The sequence below is a fragment of the Bison bison genome, unplaced genomic scaffold, assembly GCF_000754665.1.
Source record: "Bison bison bison isolate TAMUID 2011002044 unplaced genomic scaffold, Bison_UMD1.0 scf7180017864141, whole genome shotgun sequence".
Taxonomy (NCBI): domain Eukaryota; kingdom Metazoa; phylum Chordata; class Mammalia; order Artiodactyla; family Bovidae; genus Bison; species Bison bison.
Window position 1 is genome coordinate 1,508,303 of NW_011494713.1, and position 22,620 is coordinate 1,530,922.

A 22,620-nucleotide genomic window follows, 5' to 3' on the forward strand; every position below is an offset into this window, starting at 1 on the left:
ACATAAGTCATTGATTCCCTCCCCCCCCCGCTTCAATGAACCACATACCTTCCGCCCAAGCAAAATTTATTCTCAAGAAGAGCGTCCAAACCCACGCAGAATCTTAATCTTTTGTTCAAACCCCACATACGTTTTACCCTCAGTAAGTTTAGGCAGAAACTGATAGCTAATGCTTTTCATTAAGCCAGTCAAGAAAAATTGCTTACCAGGTTTTACTCCTTCATCAGCCTAACTAATTACACCCATTCACTGTTCCTTTCAGACAGAGATTTCAAATTCCAACTCTCAAAGACTCACACCACCCAAGAGACATCTGCTTCCTGGCTCACTCTGTCTCCTTTTTATATTACGCAGTGAAAAATACTCAGTGGCCCAGAAAGTGCCAATTAAGCAAAACCTGGAAGCGAGAACTTCCAGGTTTCAAGCTGGTGAAGGGTCAGGTCAAGGAGAAGGTGTTGAGATAAAGGTCATGGGAGATGGTGAGATGAAAGACAGATTGGAATCTTCTCAGTCAACACACTCAGGGAAAAGCATCGGCCTCCAGATTCCAGTGACCAGCCTCAGATACTTCTGCATGGTGACGAAATGGCCGTAATGTGCACATGTTACTGAGGCAAAGTTGGCCTGAAACACTCTGAGGCTCAAGGATGACAAAAGCATGAGGTTTGAGTGATAATAACTAAGGCTGAACTTGAACGCCAAGCCTAGATAGTTTTTAGGTACCAATTCCATTTCTCCAAACCATTAAACGTGGGATATTTTGGAGATTAGGGGCCCAACAGCTCCACAAGCTTGGGAAGCAACTTCCCATTCACAGTCCAAACTAAGATCCCATGGATCCCCTAAGTCCAAACTAGCGGAGGGAAGGAATAGAAGTTTGGGATTAGCAGAAGCAAACTATTATATATAGGATGAATAAACAACAAGGTCCTACTGTATAGCACAGGGAGCTATATTCAGTATCCTGTGACAAACCATAATAGAAAAGAATATGAAAAAGAATATATATATATACACACACACACATATGTAACTGAGTCACTTTGTTGTACAGAAGAAATTAACACAACATTGTAAATCAACTAGACTTCAATAAAACTTTTTTAGAAAATAAAAAATATAGAAAAGCTTAAAAACAAGAAAATATGAGGATACAACTTCAACCTTATAAGGTATAACCTTAACTTTCTCTCTAAGTAAAGTTCTTTGTTTGGGAACTGCGTTAAATGAGTCCACACCAAATTCTTCATAGTAGTCACAAAGATCTACAAAATCATACAGTGTTGAGCTAAAGAATGAAAATCCATTTCCCATGTGCAGTGTATTCTGAGTTCTTTGAAGATGTGATCTTTCTGGCTAAATAATCTATTGGTAGAAACAATGTAAAGAAGCAGAGCATCTTCAGAATCGCTGTTGGAAAACTATTTTGAACACTGGGTTTACAAAACCTGATAGGAAACAGGTCCTCCTGACGCCTCTTTCTTCTAAAGCTGCCCAAGCTGACTCTTGTTTATGCTTTCAGTTTAGGGCTTTCATAAGTGCATGACAGTGCTTCTCTAGATTATTAAAAGCAAATAAATAAATAACTTCTACTACAAGTTCATTTCACGTACTCAATTTATTACAGCACAAAGAACACCAGATGTGGTTCACATTTATATTGCATCTTTAATAATAAATATCTAGGGGTACTAAAATTGTGCATGTGTGATAGCCATACTTCACAAAGCTGTGTAATAGCTGGAGATCATATTTTGAGGGCCCAATCCCACGATTTAGAACTCGGTTCCTTTTCAGTGATTTGTCACTTGAATCTCATTTTTAAGGGATTATCAGAATACAGGCGTCTGGCCTTTCAGTTTTCAATTAGTGAAGGCAAATTTTAAAGGTTTAGTAATTTTTGATCAACAAGTCACAGATTTCTGAATCGAGTAGCTTGAACAGGCGACAATAATCATCTCTACTTCAGAGAGTTATAAAGTACTGGTTAGTCCAGGGGCACATCTCAGGCTAGCCAATGACCTATTTCTTTCCACTCTCTTTGGCTAAACTAGGAAGCAAGACAAGAGGCTTTTCCCATTAGTTTCCTTACCTCTCAACCACATTCAGGATATATTTTATGCACTGCATATTTAGCTTTGTGGCATTAGTTTTTCCATTTAATGTTTTGAGAAGGCACTTCGATTCTGAGAAATACAAATAGTAGTGTCGTTGCAAAATACCCTATTTGCACTGAAATATAATAAATAAAGAAAATGTTTAAAATCACCCTTCCTGGCACTATCCACCATGTAATCGGTGTTAAGTGTCTGTGATCAATTGTGCCTAACAAATTGCTCAAGCACCATAAACATTATGAAAAGACCACAGTTTTATTAAACACTGGAAATTATATTTTTCCCAGTGGTTTTACTGTAAGATAATGAACTCCCTGTGAGTGGCGGCAGAGATGCAAATTCAATTTTGCACAAGACTCACAAATACCATGATATATTATGCTGATGGAGACACGGTCTCTGTCTAGACGAAATGAAAAAATTGCCTCGGATTCAGTAAATGTGTATAATTAAGAAAATATGAACAGCTAATCATCAATATTGCATGCGTGTTTGTATCTCCGATCTTGTTTTTTAATTTTAAATTCTAGTTGAAAGTTGAACCTCTTCTTCTGGGTTTCAGATTTCACTTTTCAAAGAGACTATTGATATTGATTAAGCCAGAAGGCACCCTAATCAGGCCCCAAAAATGTACTAACTTTTCCTTAAATTTTTCTTTCAACCAAGTGGCATGCCTGGGTTTTAATTTATAAGAGCAGGCTTTATTACACAAATAAGCAGACACTGTCTGGGGGGACAAAATTGAAGCAGCTCTGATAGTTTTATTAATTCATTTGATTTACTTCTGGTTTCCCTTACCCAATCTTATTTATGTCAAAGTAAGTTGAAGCAGAATTCATTATGTAGTGAAATCCAATTTGAACACTTTTTATTGGGACATGGTGATTCAATCATTTCTCTCCTTAAATCCCATTATCTCTTCTCACATTATTTTGTACAGATCAAATCACATAAGATGAAATTCCAAAAGAAACTTAAGAAGTTGTGGACAGGAATGAAATAATATCTGAATAATTCCTTATACTATGAATACTATTACACCACAGTTAACATTCTTATCACTTTTCATTCTAGTAGCATATTTTCACTGAAGAAAATTAACTGAGTTAGCAAACTTTCTTAAGTAAACTTTTGAAGCAATGTTAGTTTCTAATTGTTTTGATATAGGATTAATAGAAGTGCTGAATCTAATCTGACCCTGTTTGGGCACTTTGACATTTGGTTTATTATGTGTAGTAAAAAATTTGCCAAATTACTACCAAATCTTTTCCTCTTCAAAGAGCAGAGTTTAGGAATTCTCAAATTTTGGTAATTTTATAAAATGTTTGTGAAAAACTATTTATTTACCTGTGTCATTGTGTCAGGTATATTGTTAGTATGTAGGGACTCCTCAAGTCATAAATGAATCTAGTTACCAAAGTCCATTTCCTTGTTAATTATTTAGAGTCATTTTCTCATGGAAACACTGAAGTTATACATAGAAGGACAAGACTGTCCCCTAAATGCCTTTTAAACACCTGTGCCACCATACCATACCTTCCAAATCACAGTTCCTTTGCTTTAACCAATCATGGGTAAAATTATTTCCATTTTTAGAGATCTGTAAAAGCTCTGTGCAGACCAGAGAGGGTAGCCAAATCCAGCAATGCAAATGAAAATGTTGCTTAACTTCTACTCCTAACAGAATCAGAGGGGAACTTAACTTGTTAGCCATGTCAGATGCCTGGTGAAGTACAGATGTATTTTCCCCCCCAAAACTACAGTCGGATTACAAGTACAACAATTATACATATGCATTCATGTGTTCCTTCAGTTATTCACCACATGTTCATTATGCAAAGTCCTAAACACTGTTTTAGGAGCTGGAGATGCCAAAGCACTTGTATATCCACTGAATAGCCTGTGGTTGAAAACTTACAAAATTGTCATTAAGTCTTTCCATCTGCAATTTGCAATATCACCCAGTGACTACTGCCACTCAATTCCTGGGTGAGACATGACTTCCTGAGTATACACATTAATCATCCAATATATGATTATACATGCTGAGCCTAATCTGAATTTGCAACCTCAGCACCTCCCTATACCACCCTATCCTAGAGTTTTCTTTGTTAAATATTCCAGATAGTATTATTAGTCAGAGATTTGTTTCATTTCATTAGGAAACTTTTCCATATTGGCAAATGGGAGAGACACATAAAATACACACAATGCTTATTCCAGGGTAAGCAAAAGACACATCAAATTATCTTTGGAAATATTTCAACTCTGCTTCTCTGAAGTCTCATGCTCTTTAGTCTCTCCAAGCCGCTCTTGGGCTGCACTTCCATAAATGCTAAAGGGCTGCCCAAGTTTTGAAGGTTTGTGCTGACATACACATGGAGGTTCAGGGGGCCTAGAAATCTCCCACAAACAATAGTTTGATTGTATCATTACTTGTTATGATGGCCTCTGAATGGCAATTGAATAATTCATACCCCAAACTCTGGTCTTTTCTAAGTTGTTTTTTTTTAATTTATTCATTTTTAATTGCAGTATAATTGCTTTACAATGCTACGTTATTTTCTTCTATGTTTTTTTTTAAGATAATTAGGAAAGTAAACAGTGGGTCTGAATGAATTTATTCATTTTGGCTCACCTCACCATTCTCATTCACCTGCAGTTGTCATGCACAGAAGAGTTGCTATGTGATGTTTTGGGGGAGCATGTATTATTCTACCTAATAGGAGACAAATATGAGGTAATACACACAAGTCTGTGGGAGCAGATACACCCGTGATAAAGTAGATGCCATAAAATAACAGCTCCTCGATGTCCCCTGACCTTATTGAATGTCCTGATGAATGCTCTTCTCATGGAAAAAAATGCCACTCATCAAAGTGATTCATGGTTTTTAAAAAGACTCCTTAAAGGCTAAATATCTACAAGAATCTTGACCCCTTTCTAACAGGCAATTTGGAAACATGGATCTTCGCATGGAAAATGAAAAAAAAAAAAAAAAGAGTCATAGAGGGTGAACCAGAAATGTGACTCATCTGCCCTACAAAATGTTCACACATGGCTGGCACTAAAATTGGCTGTCCGTAGAATGGTCATTGAGAAGGCAATATTCGCCTGTGTCCTCTTGGTCTTCCTGGAGCAGGGTAACCTGGGAAGATGTTGTGGGTGCTTTGGCACTTGCAACATTGCTTTATAAGGCTCAGTAAATGTGTGCACTTCAACTGGCTCCTCGAACTCTCGGCACTCTGAAGTCTGTCTTTGGAGAAACAGATCTCAAGTTCACCTAGGAAAAGTGATGTGCTTATCTTGGAGGAATGAAGGTGTTCAAGAAAGAATCAAAGATCTATGATATATGATTCTTTTCCTAGGATTTTCTGAAATAAGACAAAAAAAAAGACAAACTTTTTAGAGTGGGCTGGGCTACGGGAAGGCTTCCCTGGTGGTGCTAGTGGTAAAGAACCCTCTGCCAATGCAGGAGATGTAAAAGATGCGGGTTCAATCCCTGGGTCAGGAAGATTCCCTGGAGAAGGACATGGCAACCCACTCCAGTATTCTTGCCTGGAAAATCCTGTGGACAGAGGAGCCTGGTGGGCTACAGTCCATGGGGTTGCAGAGTTGGACATGACTGAAGCAACTTAGCATGCATGCATGCATAGACAGGGTTGGGGAAGTAGGATTTGACATGATTTTAACTAGCAAAAAATAAAAGTAAGGGTTTATTATTATTTATTTATTTATTATTCATGAGTATTTAGTATTTCTGGTAATGACTCCATCAAGAAGACCTACCTGCTGCCCAGTGGGCTCTGCTAACCTTACATTAGAGACCAGGCCTGGGGTCAGTCTACCACTGGCTCCTTTCTCCTCTAACAATAAGCTCACTACCTGCCATCTGGCACTTCCCTGCCTGTGTGTTTGAAGGTTAATACACTCAGCTTACCTTGATCAGCTCACATGAAAGGGACAACACCAACAGTACAATTCTTCTTGCAGAGTTTGAAAACTGCTCTCCATTATTTTTGGAAAAGATCAGCAGGAACCCTCAGCTGGAAAGAGCCCCAGACTTAAAGGAGGCCAACTGGGGACTGAACAGAAACTCTCCCACATTAGGACTATAATGGGGGTTCATTATTTCCCCTCCTAGCCTCTCTGAGCCTCAGTTTTCTCATCTATTAAACAGAGTAATAATATCTATCCTGTGGCGCTGACAGGGATTCATTTGTTTTTTATGTGAAAATGCAACTCGTAAGGCCTGGCACATAAAAGGCATTCGATATTGGTTGTTTTAGATAATCAAAAATGCACACATTACAAAGGGGGCTCATGGCATTAAGGAAAAGGCTGAGTGAAAACAGAGTATTTAAAATCTCAAAAGGTATATCTCAAATTTATCAAATCTCATACTAAAATTCCAAATGTGGGGAAATGAAGCAATATCTATTATCTAAATTTCACTTTTATTTTAAAATTTTATCCAATTTTTTTCTAGATTAATTCTCAATTTTGCTAAGATCTCCTGACCCTCCTCTCCTTTCTGCCTTTTTAAAAGAATCTTTCTCATTCTGTCTTTTCTTTCTTTCTCCTTCCCTTTCTTTGTTTCTTTTCTCTTTCTCTCTCTTTGGCAGTCTTGTTCATTTCCTCACTCTGAGTCACATATGAAAAAAAGTCCATCAGAAGATAAGAGTGCCTGTCTGTACAGATATTTCTGCAGACAGCACTGGATGGTTAGTGCTGGGGATGCTGAAGCTGGCTGATTCTGAGGAATGCATCTCCAGGGGCAGATGAGATGTGGGGAGGGAGAACAATTAGGTCAGGAATGCAGGAAAGAAGAGAAGCCTGAAAGCTAATCAGCCCAGCAGCTAATGTACACAAAATGGCATTTTGCAAAGACCAGAGGTTTATACAAGATCCTGGCCAGAAGGAATCTGAGTCTAGGGCTGAGTTAAAGTGAGCAGAGTGAGATTCTTGCCCTGTGCAAAAAATTTAAGGGAACACCCCAATTCAGTCATTAACATGATAATGTTTTTTATTCTCCATTATTTATTATCACTTTTTCATTGAGTTGATGTACAGTATCATATAAGTTTAGGTGTACAATAGTGATTCACAATTTTTCAAGATTATATTCCATTCATAGTTAGTATAAAATATACTGAAATATTAAAGCATTACAATTAATGTCCTAATGCCATGTTTTTAAAAACTAAACGTTAAAAAAACAGTGAAGGAAAAAATATGAAAATTTTAAAGCCAAGATTTGACCTTGGATTTGTAGCACTCACCGTAGTCCCTGCTTTCTCAAGTCTGTCTATTTAAAATTTGGAAATTTTCTTCATAGGTTTTTCACTAATTTTTGTCTTTTAAAATATTGCATTCAAATGTGATTTATCTTGATGGCTGATATTCTTTGGTGCTCCTTTAAATTCTGCACTTTAATTGAGGGCCTCACCCATATTACCCTAATGCTGGCTCTGCCAGGTGCAGTGGGGGCTGTTGGAAAGCCCAGAGGAGCTGCTTGGGAGCTAAATGGGAGTCAATGAAGACAACTTCTAGGATGCTGTTGGTAGTGCTTTTAGGAATCCCAGCACTGAACTAAATTCTCAAGTTTATGTAAGAATAATTATTAGTTGGTGATAAAAAGTAGGCAACGGACACCACAAATCTGACACTCTTGTCTTTATTGGCATAAGAGTTTGGCTCTGAATGATTAACTACATCACAAATTCCAATACAACAGATTTCATTTCCATCAATGAGCCTCTATAGTAAAGATTTCCAAGCTCCATTATCATTCATACATATGCGGGACAAGCCCTGGAGATTCTGAACATAGTAAAAGAATGCAGATCATGTTTCAGGCCTACTCTCTTCAAACATAAGAAAGGGAAATAAAGTTAAGCAACACATAGCAATCAGTAGAGTCCCCTCCCTATCCCACCTCCGCAGATCCTGGTGCAGCATCAGAGGGCAGAGCTGTTGAGATCAGCACTGAAAGGCAGCAGGCAGGAGCCCAGCAAGCAGTAAGAGGCTCATTGCTTGTTGTGGGGAAGCAGGAAGACCTTCGAGACAGGACCACACTAACACTCAGACTGGGTGCCCCTTAGCTGAAGTGTCTCCTTGGGGAACGTCATCAATGTGAATTCATACAAGCCCCCTCTTTCCAAAAGTGGGCATAAGGTATGAGGACCACGTGGATTCATCCCCAATCCTACAACCCCTCCCTAGCTTGGCCCACACACAGAAGCTTGGCCCTTGATAACACAGAGCTCTGCTAAGAGAACAAAAGAGGGCCCCCTGGGATGTCAACACCAAGGACCATACTCACATATCAGTGATCAGACCCCGATCTGGCTAAGATTTGCTTTAATTTAAAACTTGGGATTCAATGTGCAGGAAACAGCAGAGAGTATATACAAACTCAGAGAAGACACATGGTTCAGGAAGTGAGTGATATGGTTATTCCCTCTGCTACTTGGCCATCAACTTCCTCAAAGTCCAGGAGTTCAGGAATCTAAGGCAGAGCTCCTGGTCATCAAAATCTTCCTAGTTTTCCTCTTCAGAGGCCAATGCTAATAAAGGTCTAGGTAGGGCTCAAGGCAAACTAAAATCTTATATGTACACAAGGAAATTTTAGTCAAAATAAAGGTTCTTAAGAGAGATAAAAATATCCTAAAAATGACAACACTTGGGGAAGAAGAAAATGGCCCTCTCTAAATAAAGGCTAAGAACCGATACAGAAGCACAACTACTTCTCTGGATATCAGGTACTGGCATTAGTTGAACTAGGAATAAGGATGAAATGTCATCATTAGCATCATGGTTCCTGAACCTTCATAAATAGAGAAAAGGAGGGAGCGTGATAGAACAATATGAACAAAGGAATTTATATTCATGGGCCAGAGGAAGTAAAGCCAGGATAGAGACAATGTGAGGCCAGTTCGTCCAGCTGGCTGGGTACTCTATTAATAGAAAGTAGGAATTTGTCCCTGGGTAACAGTTTCTCTCTGTTCATTAGCAACAAACTAAAGGCCAACCCACTTGTAAAAGCAAACTCTTTTCAGGAACAAGGGTGGAGATGAGTATTAGGCATGAGAGCATAAATGAATCTGAAAATCCATCCTTCTTTCAGGAAAACATGTTGGGTGGCCACTCAGTGGTGCAGAGATATCATGTAATCTCCTGTAATGAAGGCATTCCATAACATGGAGACCAGCTCTTTTAATATAATTAGATAGTGTGGCATTGTATCCTGTCCCCCCTATATCAACCACTTATTGGAACATTAGGAATATGGCACTTAGTCTAAATGCCATCATTATCTAATAATCACTTGGGTTCTACTTTAATGCACCCAGAAGGTCAATGGCATGGTTAAATAAATGTGCTAAATAATAGCAACAGGGTAAAAAGAATGTTGATGTCTACCCATATTCATAGCACGTACAGGAACTGGTGAAAATAATAGAGAAACTAGACATTAGATTATTGTTTTCTTTCTAGAATTCCCCTTTGGCTCCCCACCCACTTTGGTTCAACACTGAACAAATCTAACTTCTTACATATCATAGGAATCTGTGTATTCTGGAATTACTTTTAGAACCTATCTACTTTAATAGGACTCTGCAAAATACCAACTCTGAAATACTCCAGTATGTCATACTGATGATAGAGGTCCTCTGTCCAGAACTCCAGCTTAGGCCTTGATGCTTAAGACATTAGAAGAGGAAGCCTTTCATGAGAAGACTCATGAGGAAATCTCATAAAGAGATTACTGGCCCACTGACTGCATTAAGTTTAGGTAAGGCAGGATATCTAAAGGGAGACTCCAGCCTGAGACTCCAATTTATCAGAGGTCCTTGCACAGCCCAAGAATCCTGGGCAGAAGAAAAGGCATCTCTACATAGTGGAAAGCAAATCAGATGTAACCAGCCTAACCCTTTCAGATCCAGGACTCCTGGCTCTCTGAAAGGAGCTAGCCTGCCAGGGTGAAGAACTAAGAGGCAGAAAGTGATCATCTGCTCCAACTGAGCAGTCAGCTACATCTGGAGTCATGCAGAGAGCTGATCCTAAACTGAGGCACTCAAGCTTCCTTGGCAAATGAGGGAGCCTTTTGCTCCTCAAGTCCTCTCAGCCTACAACACAAGGTTTGTCTCCTCTGTGACCTTCACCCTGTAAAAGCGGAGCTTCTCTGGATTAAGGGTCACTTGAAACCTGACCTGCTAAGGTCAGCGCAGCCCACCTCTGTCTTAACTCCTATGTTGTTGCTGTTCAGTCACTAAATCATGCCCAGCTCTTTGTGACCCTGTGGACTGCAGCATGCCAGGCTCCTCTCTCCTCCACTACCTCCTGGATTTTGCTCAAATCCATGTCTACTGAGTCAGTGATACTATCTAACCATCTCATCCTCTGCTGTCCTCTTCACCTCCTGCCCTCAGTCTTTCCCAGCATCAGGGTCTTTTCCAGTGAGTGAGCTCTTCATATCAGGTGATACTCCTACGAATAACCAAGCAAATATAAGATCTGACACCAACAATAATACACCCATCGAGCTTCCTACAGACTTTCCAACACAATTCACCCAAGACAACCCATTACTACAGAGATATGAACAAAGCCCAGTACAAATAAAGGCCAGGATTCAAGTGATTAGACTTTATATCATAGGAGGTTAAAAGGACAGTCACAAGATGACAAAGTTTGATATCCAAATGATATTATCAGTAGATATCTGTGTTAGAATTATAAGTAAGTTTTTATTCCATCTTTATTTCTTATGTTTTCCAAATTTCCCTCTATAACCTATAGTATTTATTTTTAAAGAATTGCATTTTAGGGACTCTGAAGGCATTTTGGTGAATGAAGACTTAATTGTCTTACTAGCAGAAATCAATCATCAGAGCTATGCCAACTAGGGAGATCAATCCATTATGATTTGCCCAAGACTGTCTTGTTTTAAAAGAACCTCCACAACCCTGGTTGGGGGGCAGAGTACAGTTACTGTAATACTGACATGTCCTTCTCCTTTGGACCACAAATACTACCTTCTAACTTTTACCTCCCTGAGGGAGCTCAGGCATTCAGAAATAGACCGCATCCTCTCAGCCAAAGGAAGAGGGCTCAGACAGCAAGCACTGTGAACACTTTGGGCTGCTGTCTCCATTTCAGGAGGCTGCTTTACTCCTAGAGGCTAAGCCCGAAGAGGGAGATTGCCTTTTGTGGTTGGCTATCAGGTTGAAATGAGAAGTAGATCTCTCTCCAGTTCTTTCCTGTCCATGGTGTGGAGCAAATTCATCTTACATACTTCAAGAGAAATATCCACTATCAAGGGGCTTCCCAGGTGGCGCTAATGGTAAAAAATCCGCCTGCCAACACAGGAGACGTAAGAGACACGGGTTCCACCCCTGGGTTGGGAAGATCCCCTGGAAGAGGGCATGGTAACCCACTGCAGTATTCTTGCCTGGAGAATCTCATGGAGAGAGGAGCCTGGGGGGCTACAGTCCATAGGGTCTCAAAAAGTCTAACGTGACTGAAGTGACTTAGCATGCACACATTGACCAATTACCATGATAAAGAGCAGACAAAGAAACTACAACACAGTGATGGAAGGGCAGTATGGCTGTACCCCATCAGAAGAGCTGGCATGATGACAAATCTGAGAAGAAGCCCAACCATGGTGGCTTACCCTCTCTAGCTGGCAGAATTAGTTAAGACAGAGAAAATCTGCACTTCACAAAGAGAAAGCCTGCACTCCGTTACATTAGCTGCCATGAAGGATTTTGAGCTATGAGTGAGCATCACATCCAAGAAAAACTCCCCTTCTGTCATCTCTGCTTAACCACAGGGAGCACTCAGTGTTCAAAGCATCTGGGTAACGGGAGCTTCCTAGCAACATAAGAGGCTCCTCTGCATATGTTTGCTGAGCTGGTTGTAGTCCCCAATCTGCTGGCACATGTGAGAGTGACCAACCGGAAACCAAAATGGTGGTGCATTTGATTAGATTCATCCTGCTGGTACCTCTCTCCAGTTGGGCTGGGCTTTGGAAAATATCCAGAATAAACACTAGAATCCTGCATCTGCTGGGATGCTTCTAGCACATCAGTGATGATTTGGTGAAATTGAACTGAACTGTCTGGTGTGTGAGAGGGTACATAATTTCCTCTTGATTGGTCAATGATGTGGAAGTAAAATCAGAATATCACTATGAGTGCCTCTGTGACCTAAATCCATAATAGTTTTTTTTTTCCTTTTTTAGCCATTAAATGTAAGATGGAGTGTTTTCTCTGAGAGGTCTAGGTATCCTATAATTGGGTGATTTTTCTTTTTTGATAACAAGTCATATCACCCAGGGGTCAAACGCTAATAGAATGAAGTCTCTTAATTTACATAGTCATAAATGTGCTTGAATTTTCTTCTCAGAGGAGTTTTTAACATGTCTTACATTGTACATATAATTATGCAGCATATATTTATTTCCTTTCTACAAGGGAATTCAAGTTGCTTTCTTAAAACATTATTTGATAGCTTCTTACCATCTCCTCTGGAGTTGAAAGGAGAATGTAGTATCAAGCTGTGATAGCTATGGGAACCTATGGCACCAAGAGACAAAATTGGATTGGGACTTTACAGAGTCTACGAGCAGTGTGCCATGAAGACTCCCATGAGATGGGTTGTCAGCCCACTGTGCCATAAATGAAGCAATTTCTAAGGATCCTAAAATAACTGCATTCTCTCATCCCTAACACTCATGCTGGGCAAAATGGACCTAGGTTATTTTTAAAGTGCAGGCCATAGCCTTCAAAGGGATATAAACAGTTCCCAAAGCAGCTATCTTTTGGCCAATTAAATACTCAGAAGCAAACGTACTTTTGAAAGACAAAATTAGCAGGCAAAGGACATAAGAAAGTGCTAAAGCAATTGTTTCTGCCTGTTTTTAAACCCTATCAAATGGACCATCAAAATGGACCATGGGAACAGATTGCACTGAAGTTTGAAGATAACCTCCAATAACTCTCAACCCTTGATGTGACGAGCTCCTGGGGTCTTGGATATACTTCAGAACTTTTGCTCAGGTGTACTCAAAGTAATGTTACAAATACGTTCAAAACCTCTGCAGTTCTGTGAAAAATACCACTTCCATTACCTCCCCTGGCTGGTAACACAATGACAGTGTAGGTATGGCAGCTAAGAGGATCAAGAGGGGTGCCCTGCATGATCTTTTCAACTACTGTTAAAACACTCCCTCCCTTTATTATGTTTTATTTCCTTAGTCTCTGCTGGTCTATGAATCTGTGCTTATCTACATAGTTACCTAATAAGCATGTAACCAATGGGAAAACACACACACACACACAAACATATACACACACACAAACTATAATAGTTAGAGGAGCATGGTGCACTCTGCAGGAAATCAATCAATGTCCATTTCATTTCCAATGAAATCAAAATGGGGAAAGTCAGAATTCCTTATCTGCATCTTCCACAGAGAGTTAGTTATTAGCCCTAGATACACATAGAGGGCATGCGCTGTAAGAACGAACACATACAGTACATATTTAGAGACAATTCTCATTTAATGTAGACCCTCCTCCTAGGATTCTAGCTAATTTATAAGGCTGCTCTAGGAAAGACACAATTCCAGAGATGACAACAAGTCTATGGCATTTGCTTTTCCTGAAGGGGAAGCTATAACACATTCCCACCCTTCAAAAGAACCCAAGATTGATGATTCAGGGGTATTGTTGGTTAGAGTGGGTTTTCTTTCTTTTTTTTTCCAGTTCAGAAGTTGTGTTTCCATTGTACCCTGTCAAAAATGTTCTTAGAAGACAAGGAGAGGACAGTAGCAGAGCTGCCCTTGAGCCAAGTTGGTCAGTCCTACTAGGAAACAACCCCGTGTGGTCAGATGACATGGTTTTCAGACACGTCTACACAGACTAGTTGAATTAAAGACCAACTGCAGCCTTGATGTCGCTGAGCTCCTCAGCTCCATCTTGCCATCCTGATTGATCGAGGAGATGGGTCTATAGTTAAAGTGGCATAGCACTCTGAGGGCTTAGTCATTAGAGCACACTGCTTTCTCTTGGGAAGGCAACTTCTTGCTTGGCTAGGTTTTGGAAGCTAAGGAGTGACGTCAAGATGTTGTCTGGCCAGAATTTGCAGATAACCATAGAACTCTTCTCCTCCATCAGGCATGGATTTAGCCTCCTTTAGTTCCTGCAGTGACACAGGAGCCTCCAAATACCAAATTATTATCAGGCGGTCTTGGGGGAACCTCTGGGCCCTGCAATAAAGTAGACAGACTTGCTATTGGAAAGTGCTCGGGAGCAATTCAGCCTTGTTCAGATTGTTCTAAAATCCTGCAAACCACCTCTAGACTTTGAAAACCTCTCATAGCTCCTGAGAGCGAAAAAGTACTTTGGGGGATATAATTTAGCATCATCCTTCACTCAAATAATCTTACACTACACAACATTTAAAGAAATATGGCTAAATCATGATTTTTGGTTCATTTGTTTTGTTTTTAGAACAAAGTTACACGAGCAGGGAGGCTGTGTCACTTTGGACAAACTACTTCTGAGCACTGTCTGTACAATCAACTGTTTGTATTCATTGATCTTTAAAGTCATAAGCAGTTGGTGTATTGTGGACCAAATATGATTTGTGCTGATATATTTTGTTGGTTCCACTCATTATTTTAAATCTTGGAGAACTCACATTAAAAAAAAAAAAAAAGCCTGCTCTCTCTGGAAAATTTGGAATATCTGGTAATACCAGGCCCATATTCCATCATGATCTTCACCATACCATGTCATCTTTCTGATCCAGCCTGTTTCTCATATTGACCCTATAAGTCACTGGGGTTTAGGATGCTTGCTTAGGATGCTTGCTCTAAGCTATCCTAACCTTGTGCTTTGTAATTACACAATGTCTTTCAACACTGGCCTCCCCAAGGAGACTCGCTGAGGGCAAGGAACAAGCCATCATTATCACTCAATTTCCAATTCTTAATATTGTAGGAATATTGTGGGTAGTCAATAAATATGTGGTGAATTGAACTTCACTTTCCACATTAGATTCTTACAATTCAGTGAAACATGATGGGATCACTGTTTGTAAGATCACATGTGTATTCTAAAGCCAACATCTTTGAATAGCAGGCAGCTTTAGGAAAGAGAAGTAAATGTGCTGGTTTGTGACCCAAGCCTCTGATGGGTCCATCAGAGACTGCATGTTTCATGTGATATTTTGCTTTAAGCACATGAAGAAAGTTCCACACTTTTTCTGAGAGCTTCTTAAATTTGTTTTTCAGATGTAACCTATCCAACTTCTTGGAAGAGCCCTTCTTTAAAGGTTAGCTGTGAAAATATTTGAAGGGAATAAGTTAACTGAAAGCTAAGCTACCAAAATTTCATGGGCCTACAGCAACAAATCCCTCGCCTTCTGTATGTCAGATCTATGCATTTTGAATATTTTAATTTCTGAATGACTACAATTAGGATCTTCAAAGAAAAGATTCTTTGTTAAAGGCTTATTTCTTCTAAAATTCTATCTAAATCTACTTAAACTGGTTAATATGTAAAAAATTCATCCAACATTTAAAAATCGATGTAGGTAAGTTTAATAAGAATAGACCCAATGAAAAAGGTTCAGTGTAAAATGTCATTTACACTTGTTACAAGTCTGTTAGTAATTAATGTTTCATTAATATATAGCCATATCTGGTCAACATCTGGCCCACATCAGAGGCAAATAGTGTCCCATACTATCATAAAGTAGTTCAATGGGTATAGTTTCTGCTCTCTAGGAGCTTACAATCTAACCTGATTTTTTTTTAATTTAATTTTATTTAACTTTACAATATTGTATTGGTTTTGCCATATATCAAGACTACAGAAACATATACCAGAGTGGTAACACCCAGGGCTTCACAAAAGGCATCAGACACGTTGAAGATAAAGGAAAAAAATATGGGGTAAAGAATGACATTTAAGAAAAAGTAAAGAGAGAAGAGAAGTAAATTGCTTCTTCATTCCCATTTCTTTGAAAAACAATTTATGGAAGATGTGTTATTTTAAGTGTTCTTAAAATCATGAAAGAGCATATGGCTTGATGCTTGAAAGAAAGAAAATTTCTGCTAGTATAAGATGCTAAGTGATTGAGAACACGGAACCAGTCAGGATGGCTGACTGAAGGACTAGAGTTTATAATGAAAAACCAATGGTCTGGAGCCCTCTGGTAGAGGACAGAAGCTGAAGGGAAGCTGCCAGTCTCCTCAACTCTCTTCCAATTCCTTCCAAATGGGAGTGGCATAGAGTGGTTGAGCTGTAAAACCGAAACTCCTTTAAAATTACCAAAATGTCTAATCAAAAACCTTTGTAAAAGCCTTCATGGATGCTAGACTAAGGAAATAACCTTTAGAAATTTTCCTGTGGGATTTGGAAGGAAAGAAAGCACATGTAGTAAGAACCACAGACTCAGAAGCCCAGCCTATTTGATTCTATAGCACGTTTGTTTGTTTCCTTGATCATTGGTTCATTTTCTCTTATTGGACTTGTTGGACTAATGCTACCCACTTGATTTTTCAGCTTTAACTTTTCTCCATTGACAAAAGCAAATTTTTTAGCACAGTTTAATTTTAGTCAACCTCAATTATAATGTAGCCTCTGGTTAACTGAAGTATATTATACAGCCTGGTACTGGTAGTGGTGATGGGGGGGTGGGGTGGGGGGTCAAAAGGGGGTCACTCTGTTCCTAGTGATGACAATCAAAATGATGACAGATTCTCTCATTACAGTGTCTTGCATTGCTTTATTATTTCACTGTTATGCATGCAGGGCATTTCAAGAACTGTTGGGGGATGCTTATCTCAACAAAGAATACACATTCTGGGCAAGGCCTCCACACATCTTGTTTATACCATAATTATAATATTAGAATTAATAATATCTTGATTTCAAATAATACTTTTGATTCCAAGGAGCTCAGTATTTTTCATATATGCTATTCTATTTATCTTGTCATATTACAAATTCAACTGAAATCTGTGGTGGGGTCTCACATATTACAAGATTGTAATACTGTTCTTCCTAGTGATTAAATTCAAAATCAAATCCATTGTTAAACATACCTCAGGATAAATTTGAATGAATAGGAGGAAATTACAGATGTTTGTTGATATTTTAAAAATACTCACTGCTAAATCCCCTTATCCATGAGAGTTCTCAGTGGAAAGTCAGTCCCCAAAATCTAACCTTGAAATAGTCCTACCTTACCTGAGACAGGTAAGAGCAGGAGAAGAGTAAGATGGGGTAAGAACATGCAAACAGAAAAAAAGATACCTACTTGTCAGTGCCAGGGAACCCAGGGGACCTTAGCCACTGACAGTCTGACCCTCAGAGTCCCTTATTCATGTTAAGGGAAGGCCTAGAGTTCCAATGACATAAGCCTGCTTGTTCACTGCGGTTTTATTTCTTGTTGTCCTTCAGGCTTTGTCCTTCATTCTTTATATTTGAGCAGTGGCTCAGAAAATAGTATAAGAGTCTCCAAGAAAGATTTAAGTTCCCCAGTAGAGGCTAATGGGTTCATCTGGTTCTGAGAAACATAATTCAGTGTAGGCACACCTGTTGCGAAGTCCCTTTGTTATTGTGATATCACAGCAAGTCTCATGATAAGAACTAAGACTGAATAAAAAACCCAGAACTACTTAAATTGATACCACCTGTGTGCAACATAGAACATTCCTGACAACCATTGGTGTATTATTTTAAAGACTTTCAATAAACCAAATTTGAATCCCACCAATTGCTTATCTTCTGTAACTGATGTATGTGCATTCTAATGACACTTCTGGTTTCTGTCTCTATCTTTCTCAAGATAAGCATGCCTTGATTCCAAGTTCATGTTGACAAATGGTTTTGGAAAATTGATCCCAAGAGAAGTCAGTTCTGCCCACAGTTCCAATCCCAGCAGGAGACACACCCTAAGAATGCCATAATCAACAAACTAAATGATCTATTCCCTGGGCTCAAAGCCTCAAGAATCCATAAGACATTTCACTTCACCCTCCCCTCAATCATCCTTGTCAGGGACTCTGATAAACATGCTGCTAGATACAGCTATGAAGCAAATGGCCCAGTAAGTATAAACAGCTGTACTTACATGTGTCTGGCTTGAGCTGACTGTTGGTAATGCCAAAGTACTGGGGATTTTCAATGACAGGAATCTTGGTCATTCCAATAATGACAGCATCAGGGCCACCCTCTGAAGACGACGGGGTGTTACTCCCATTGGAGATGTGATGGAGTGGGCTGGCAGAGTCATCATCATTGCTGATAACTGAGGCTGGGCCTGAAGGTGGAAAAACATATTCTCCTATAATTCTTCATGGTTTTGTTGAGCTATAATTGATATATATAAAATTCACACATTTAAAATATACAATCCAATAGGCTTTAACATATTCAGAGAGTTGTAAAACCATCAGAACAATCTAATTTTAGGACATTTTTATCATTTCAGTTAGCAGTCACTCCCCACTCTCCCCACTTCCAGCCCTAGGCAATAATGAATTTACTTTGTATCTATACAGATTTACCTATTGTGGATACTTCATATAAATGAGATCATATAATATGTGATGTTTGGGGACCAGCTTCTTTCATTTAGTGTAACATTTTAAAAGTTGATTCACATTATAACATGCATCATTACTTTATCCCTTTTTATAGACAAATAAAATTCTATTGTATGGATATGTCACATTTTTGTTGATCAATTCAATTGATTGATATTTGGGTTATTTAAAATTTTGGCTACTATGAATAATGTGGCTATGAGCATTCATGTACAAGTTTTTGTGTGGACATATGTTTTCATTTCTCTTGGGTGGAATTGCTGGGTCATGGCAACCCACTTCAGTATTCTTGCCTAGAGAATCCCCATGGACAGAGGAGCCTGGCAGGCTGCAGTCCATGGGGTTGCAAAGAGTTGGACATTACTGAGAGACTAAGCATGCACGCACAGTAGCTTTATGGTTAACCTTTTGAGGAACTGCCAAACTATTTTCCATATTTAATATCTCCACCAGCAATGTATCAGGGTTTCAATTTCTGTACTTCCTTCTCCTGTAATTTGATATCAGCTTTCCTCTCTGTTCTCTGAAAATCTTTAGAACACTCATTGAAATTCCCAGCATGAATCTAGGATTCCTATTATACAGTGTACTGAAAGATGACCTGTGAGTTCAAAGATCGGATCCTGATCCTTTCTCCACTCTTTGGACAAGTCACTTACCTTTTTGTACCTCTACATCCACTTACATGTGTAAAATGTGCAAAATGATATCTTTTTGTTACTTTATTAGGCTTTGAATGAAACTTCTGATGAAAATTTGCTTCATATGTATGAATTACTAAAAAAATTTACAACTGGTCAACTAAAATTGCATTGGATTGTCCTGTTACTATGTTCACTTTCTCAGAGACTACACCATTTTTGCCTACAAGATACTTTCATAGCAATTATGAATCAATCCAATAGCAAAGTTCTGTGCTTTGCCTTTAGCTATAATATTATTTGTAAAGCAATTACATGGATATCTTTATATTAAAGCAATAACCATAACATTTTTTCACACCAGATTTGAACTTTACAGTCCAAAATCTCAGAATGTATATGCCTATAAATACAGTCTACTGTGTCTTATGTAAACAATTCATCCATTGACCACTAAACCCATAATGTTTGTAACCAAAACACATTTCCAAAGATAAAGGTCTACATTCATTAAAAACTTCATAACAATTAAGATCTCAGGGGCTCTTGATAGACATACCCTACAAGAAAAGTAGACAAAGTCCCCTAGACATATAGTACATGTGTTTCTGTAGTATGTTGAATAGATACAAGGTCCCAAAGAAGGCTCCCAGTGGCCAGGGCTACTATAATAAGCTAAGAAGAATACAGGAAGAAAAGGATATGGAGGAAAGACAAAGAGAAGACAAAATCCAATGTGCAGCCAAGACAAATGTGTGGTAGGGAAATGAAAGCCTGAATGCCTATTTCCTGAGCAAGGCCATGTGTGTCCATCCAACCACCAGGATGTTTCAGCTGCTGCTGCTGCTGCTACTAAGTCACTTTAGTCATGTCCGACTCTGTGCGACTGCATAGATGGCAGCCCACCAGGCTCTGCCATCCCTGGGATTCTCCAGGCAAGAACACTGGAGTGGGTTGCCATTTCCTTCTCCAATGCATGAAAGTGAAAAGTGAAAGTGAAGTCGCTCAGTCGTGTCCGACTCTTTGGATTTTCTAGGCAAGAGTACTGGAGTGGGTGGTCATTGCCTTCTCCAGGATGTCTCAGCACCTCCATCCAATCTCTACCTTCTCCTTCACATTTAACTTTTTATGTAAGAAGCACAGAAATTCTAGAAACAAAAGCTGTTATATCATACATTTTTGAACACCCTCTGAAATATCACAGTAATCCATCCCCAACCCCCAAAATCCATTTTCTGTCTTATATGGGGATTATCACTGTTTGGAGGGATAACAACTGGACATTCCCCAGCTAGCTGTCTTAAACTATGTAAGAGGCAGCCAACTGCTATTATAGGTAATTTTAAAAAGCATTCTCTTAAGGGGATGTGTATTTAAGTTGCCTTTAATGATACACTCTGGCTTACTTCTGCAAGCAAGTTCTCAAACAGCCAATTTAGAAGCCACCAAACACTCAAAGCCAAGGGAAGCTCACTGGTTGTGCTCATCTTGAGCCTAGCTCACTGGTGTTTGTAAACAGTGGAAATTCTGCCAAGAATAGTTATACAGACAAGTTCTTTCTAATATTCTTAACCATCCCTGTTTTATGATTTGCTTTTTGACAGGCCCCTATCACCTAGAGCTTAAACCCAGAGGTGGAAAATGGAAATGTGCTATGCTAAGGTTTCTTCTTGTCAATAAGACCTTCCCCCCATGGGCTTCCTTGCTCCAGTCCTGGCTCAGCTGTCCCCTCCTTCAAGGTTAGCAAAGCATGCTACTACCCGAGCTCCCCGGGAAGAGTGCAGTGAAGGCATTTCTCAGCAGATTCCAGGCTGCACATTTACCCCCAGAATGCAAGAGTTGTCATGTTACTCCACATGCTGTCAGAAGGCCAACAATATTTGCTTCTGAATTCCCTGCAACAATTAGAAATGCACTGATCCCAGTTGCTTTGTCTCTGATTCTCTTTTGGCCCAGGGCAGGCTGTCCACATTCCCATAGCATTCAATCATTTTGGAGGAGGTTGATACTTAGAAGACAATGTTGAAATTCCTCCAGGAATTCAGGCTCTGAAGCATCTGCCATGTACACAGCAGAGCCTTAGTTAAAGAGTTCAACCAAGGGACTTGCTCTCTGCTTCTTGCCTAGCACCGAAGAACACTCTTTCCTTCCCCCGCCTTGCTAAGTAAAACCCCCAACTCCGAGGTAACAGATCCCAAGGGAATGGGCTCTCTGTTTGGAGGGAAATTTTTTGAGCACAGAAATGGTATAAAGCACCAGAGGTAATTTTTCAAAAGCCTTTTCACTTTGCCAGAAGGTCACTGTTGACAAATCTGAGCAACATATAAACCTCAACAATTTATCAAGTGGCATGTTAATTCAAGTGCTGTTTGTTTCATTATTGATGTTCCAAATCCTGGAAGATTGATACAGCTGGCAAGGTTGCAGAGTTTCAGCCATTTTTCTACGAACATTTTGATCTAATGGAGCACAGCAAAGTCGGGAAGGGGAAAGCTCTCGGGGGAGACGATGAATGTCTATATAATTTGACAGCAGCCTGTCTGTGCAAATCATGGATGTCTCGTTGTGTGTCTGTGCACGTGGAAGAAACACTGCGAAAAGACAGACAGAAGAAGAATCGGGGGCACATCACAGCATGTGAGAAATTCACAGGAGGACTTGAAAAGATGTCTTATAATATTAATAAGAAGTTTTAAATTGCTGGGTATGTGCAGCTTGCTGAGTTTGGGGTAGATAATTCTAATTACTGAGCTGACAAATAGGAGCTATGCCTGGAAACATTTTTAGCCCATTTTGATTTTACTGTGTCTCACGTACAAGGAGGCATTTTTCTTTTACCAGAGCTGCTCAGTAATGTATCTGGCATTTATGACTTTACAGACATTTTTAAGCCTGGCTGAGACCTTTTTGCCCTGGTAAGAATCGATGTAGGTCATCTGGAGAAGGAGTTTCCTTTTCTCAAGGCCAACATGCTTTCGAGGAGAGAGACAGATTATTGTTAATCAGATAGCCATATCAAACATGTCTTTTGTTTTCTGTATTCTGCTGCTTCAACATCTGGGGCCTTGGTGAAAGAGGAGGGACTGCCAGTTCCTAGAAATAATAAAGTGCTTGCCTACAAAAGTATGTTTCATATACAAGCCGACCTATCCACAATCTGTGCCCCCAAACCACCTTCCTTATCAGGCTATCAAACTCCAGGCCACTATCCACCTGCCCCATCACCCCA

At 39.5% G+C, this 22,620-nt stretch overlaps 1 protein-coding gene across 2 annotated transcripts in view; it reads right to left on the reverse strand.

Annotated features, from left to right (window-relative positions):
* The window catches only part of NTRK2 (neurotrophic tyrosine kinase, receptor, type 2), a 406,992-nt gene that overhangs the window by 160,281 nt on the left and 224,091 nt on the right, over positions 1 to 22,620 (reverse strand). The window contains exons 12-13 of one of the 2 annotated variants that reach the window (XM_010840047.1): positions 18,276 to 18,464; positions 13,926 to 14,397 (exon numbers count right to left, since the gene is read on the reverse strand). In XM_010840047.1, the coding sequence (XP_010838349.1) occupies positions 14,369 to 14,397; positions 18,276 to 18,464 (218 nt within the window). In that variant the 3' untranslated portion in view covers positions 13,926 to 14,368. Of the gene's footprint in view, positions 1 to 13,925; positions 14,398 to 18,275; positions 18,465 to 22,620 lie in introns of those variants that run through there. The other variant, XM_010840046.1, reaches the window with a different exon arrangement.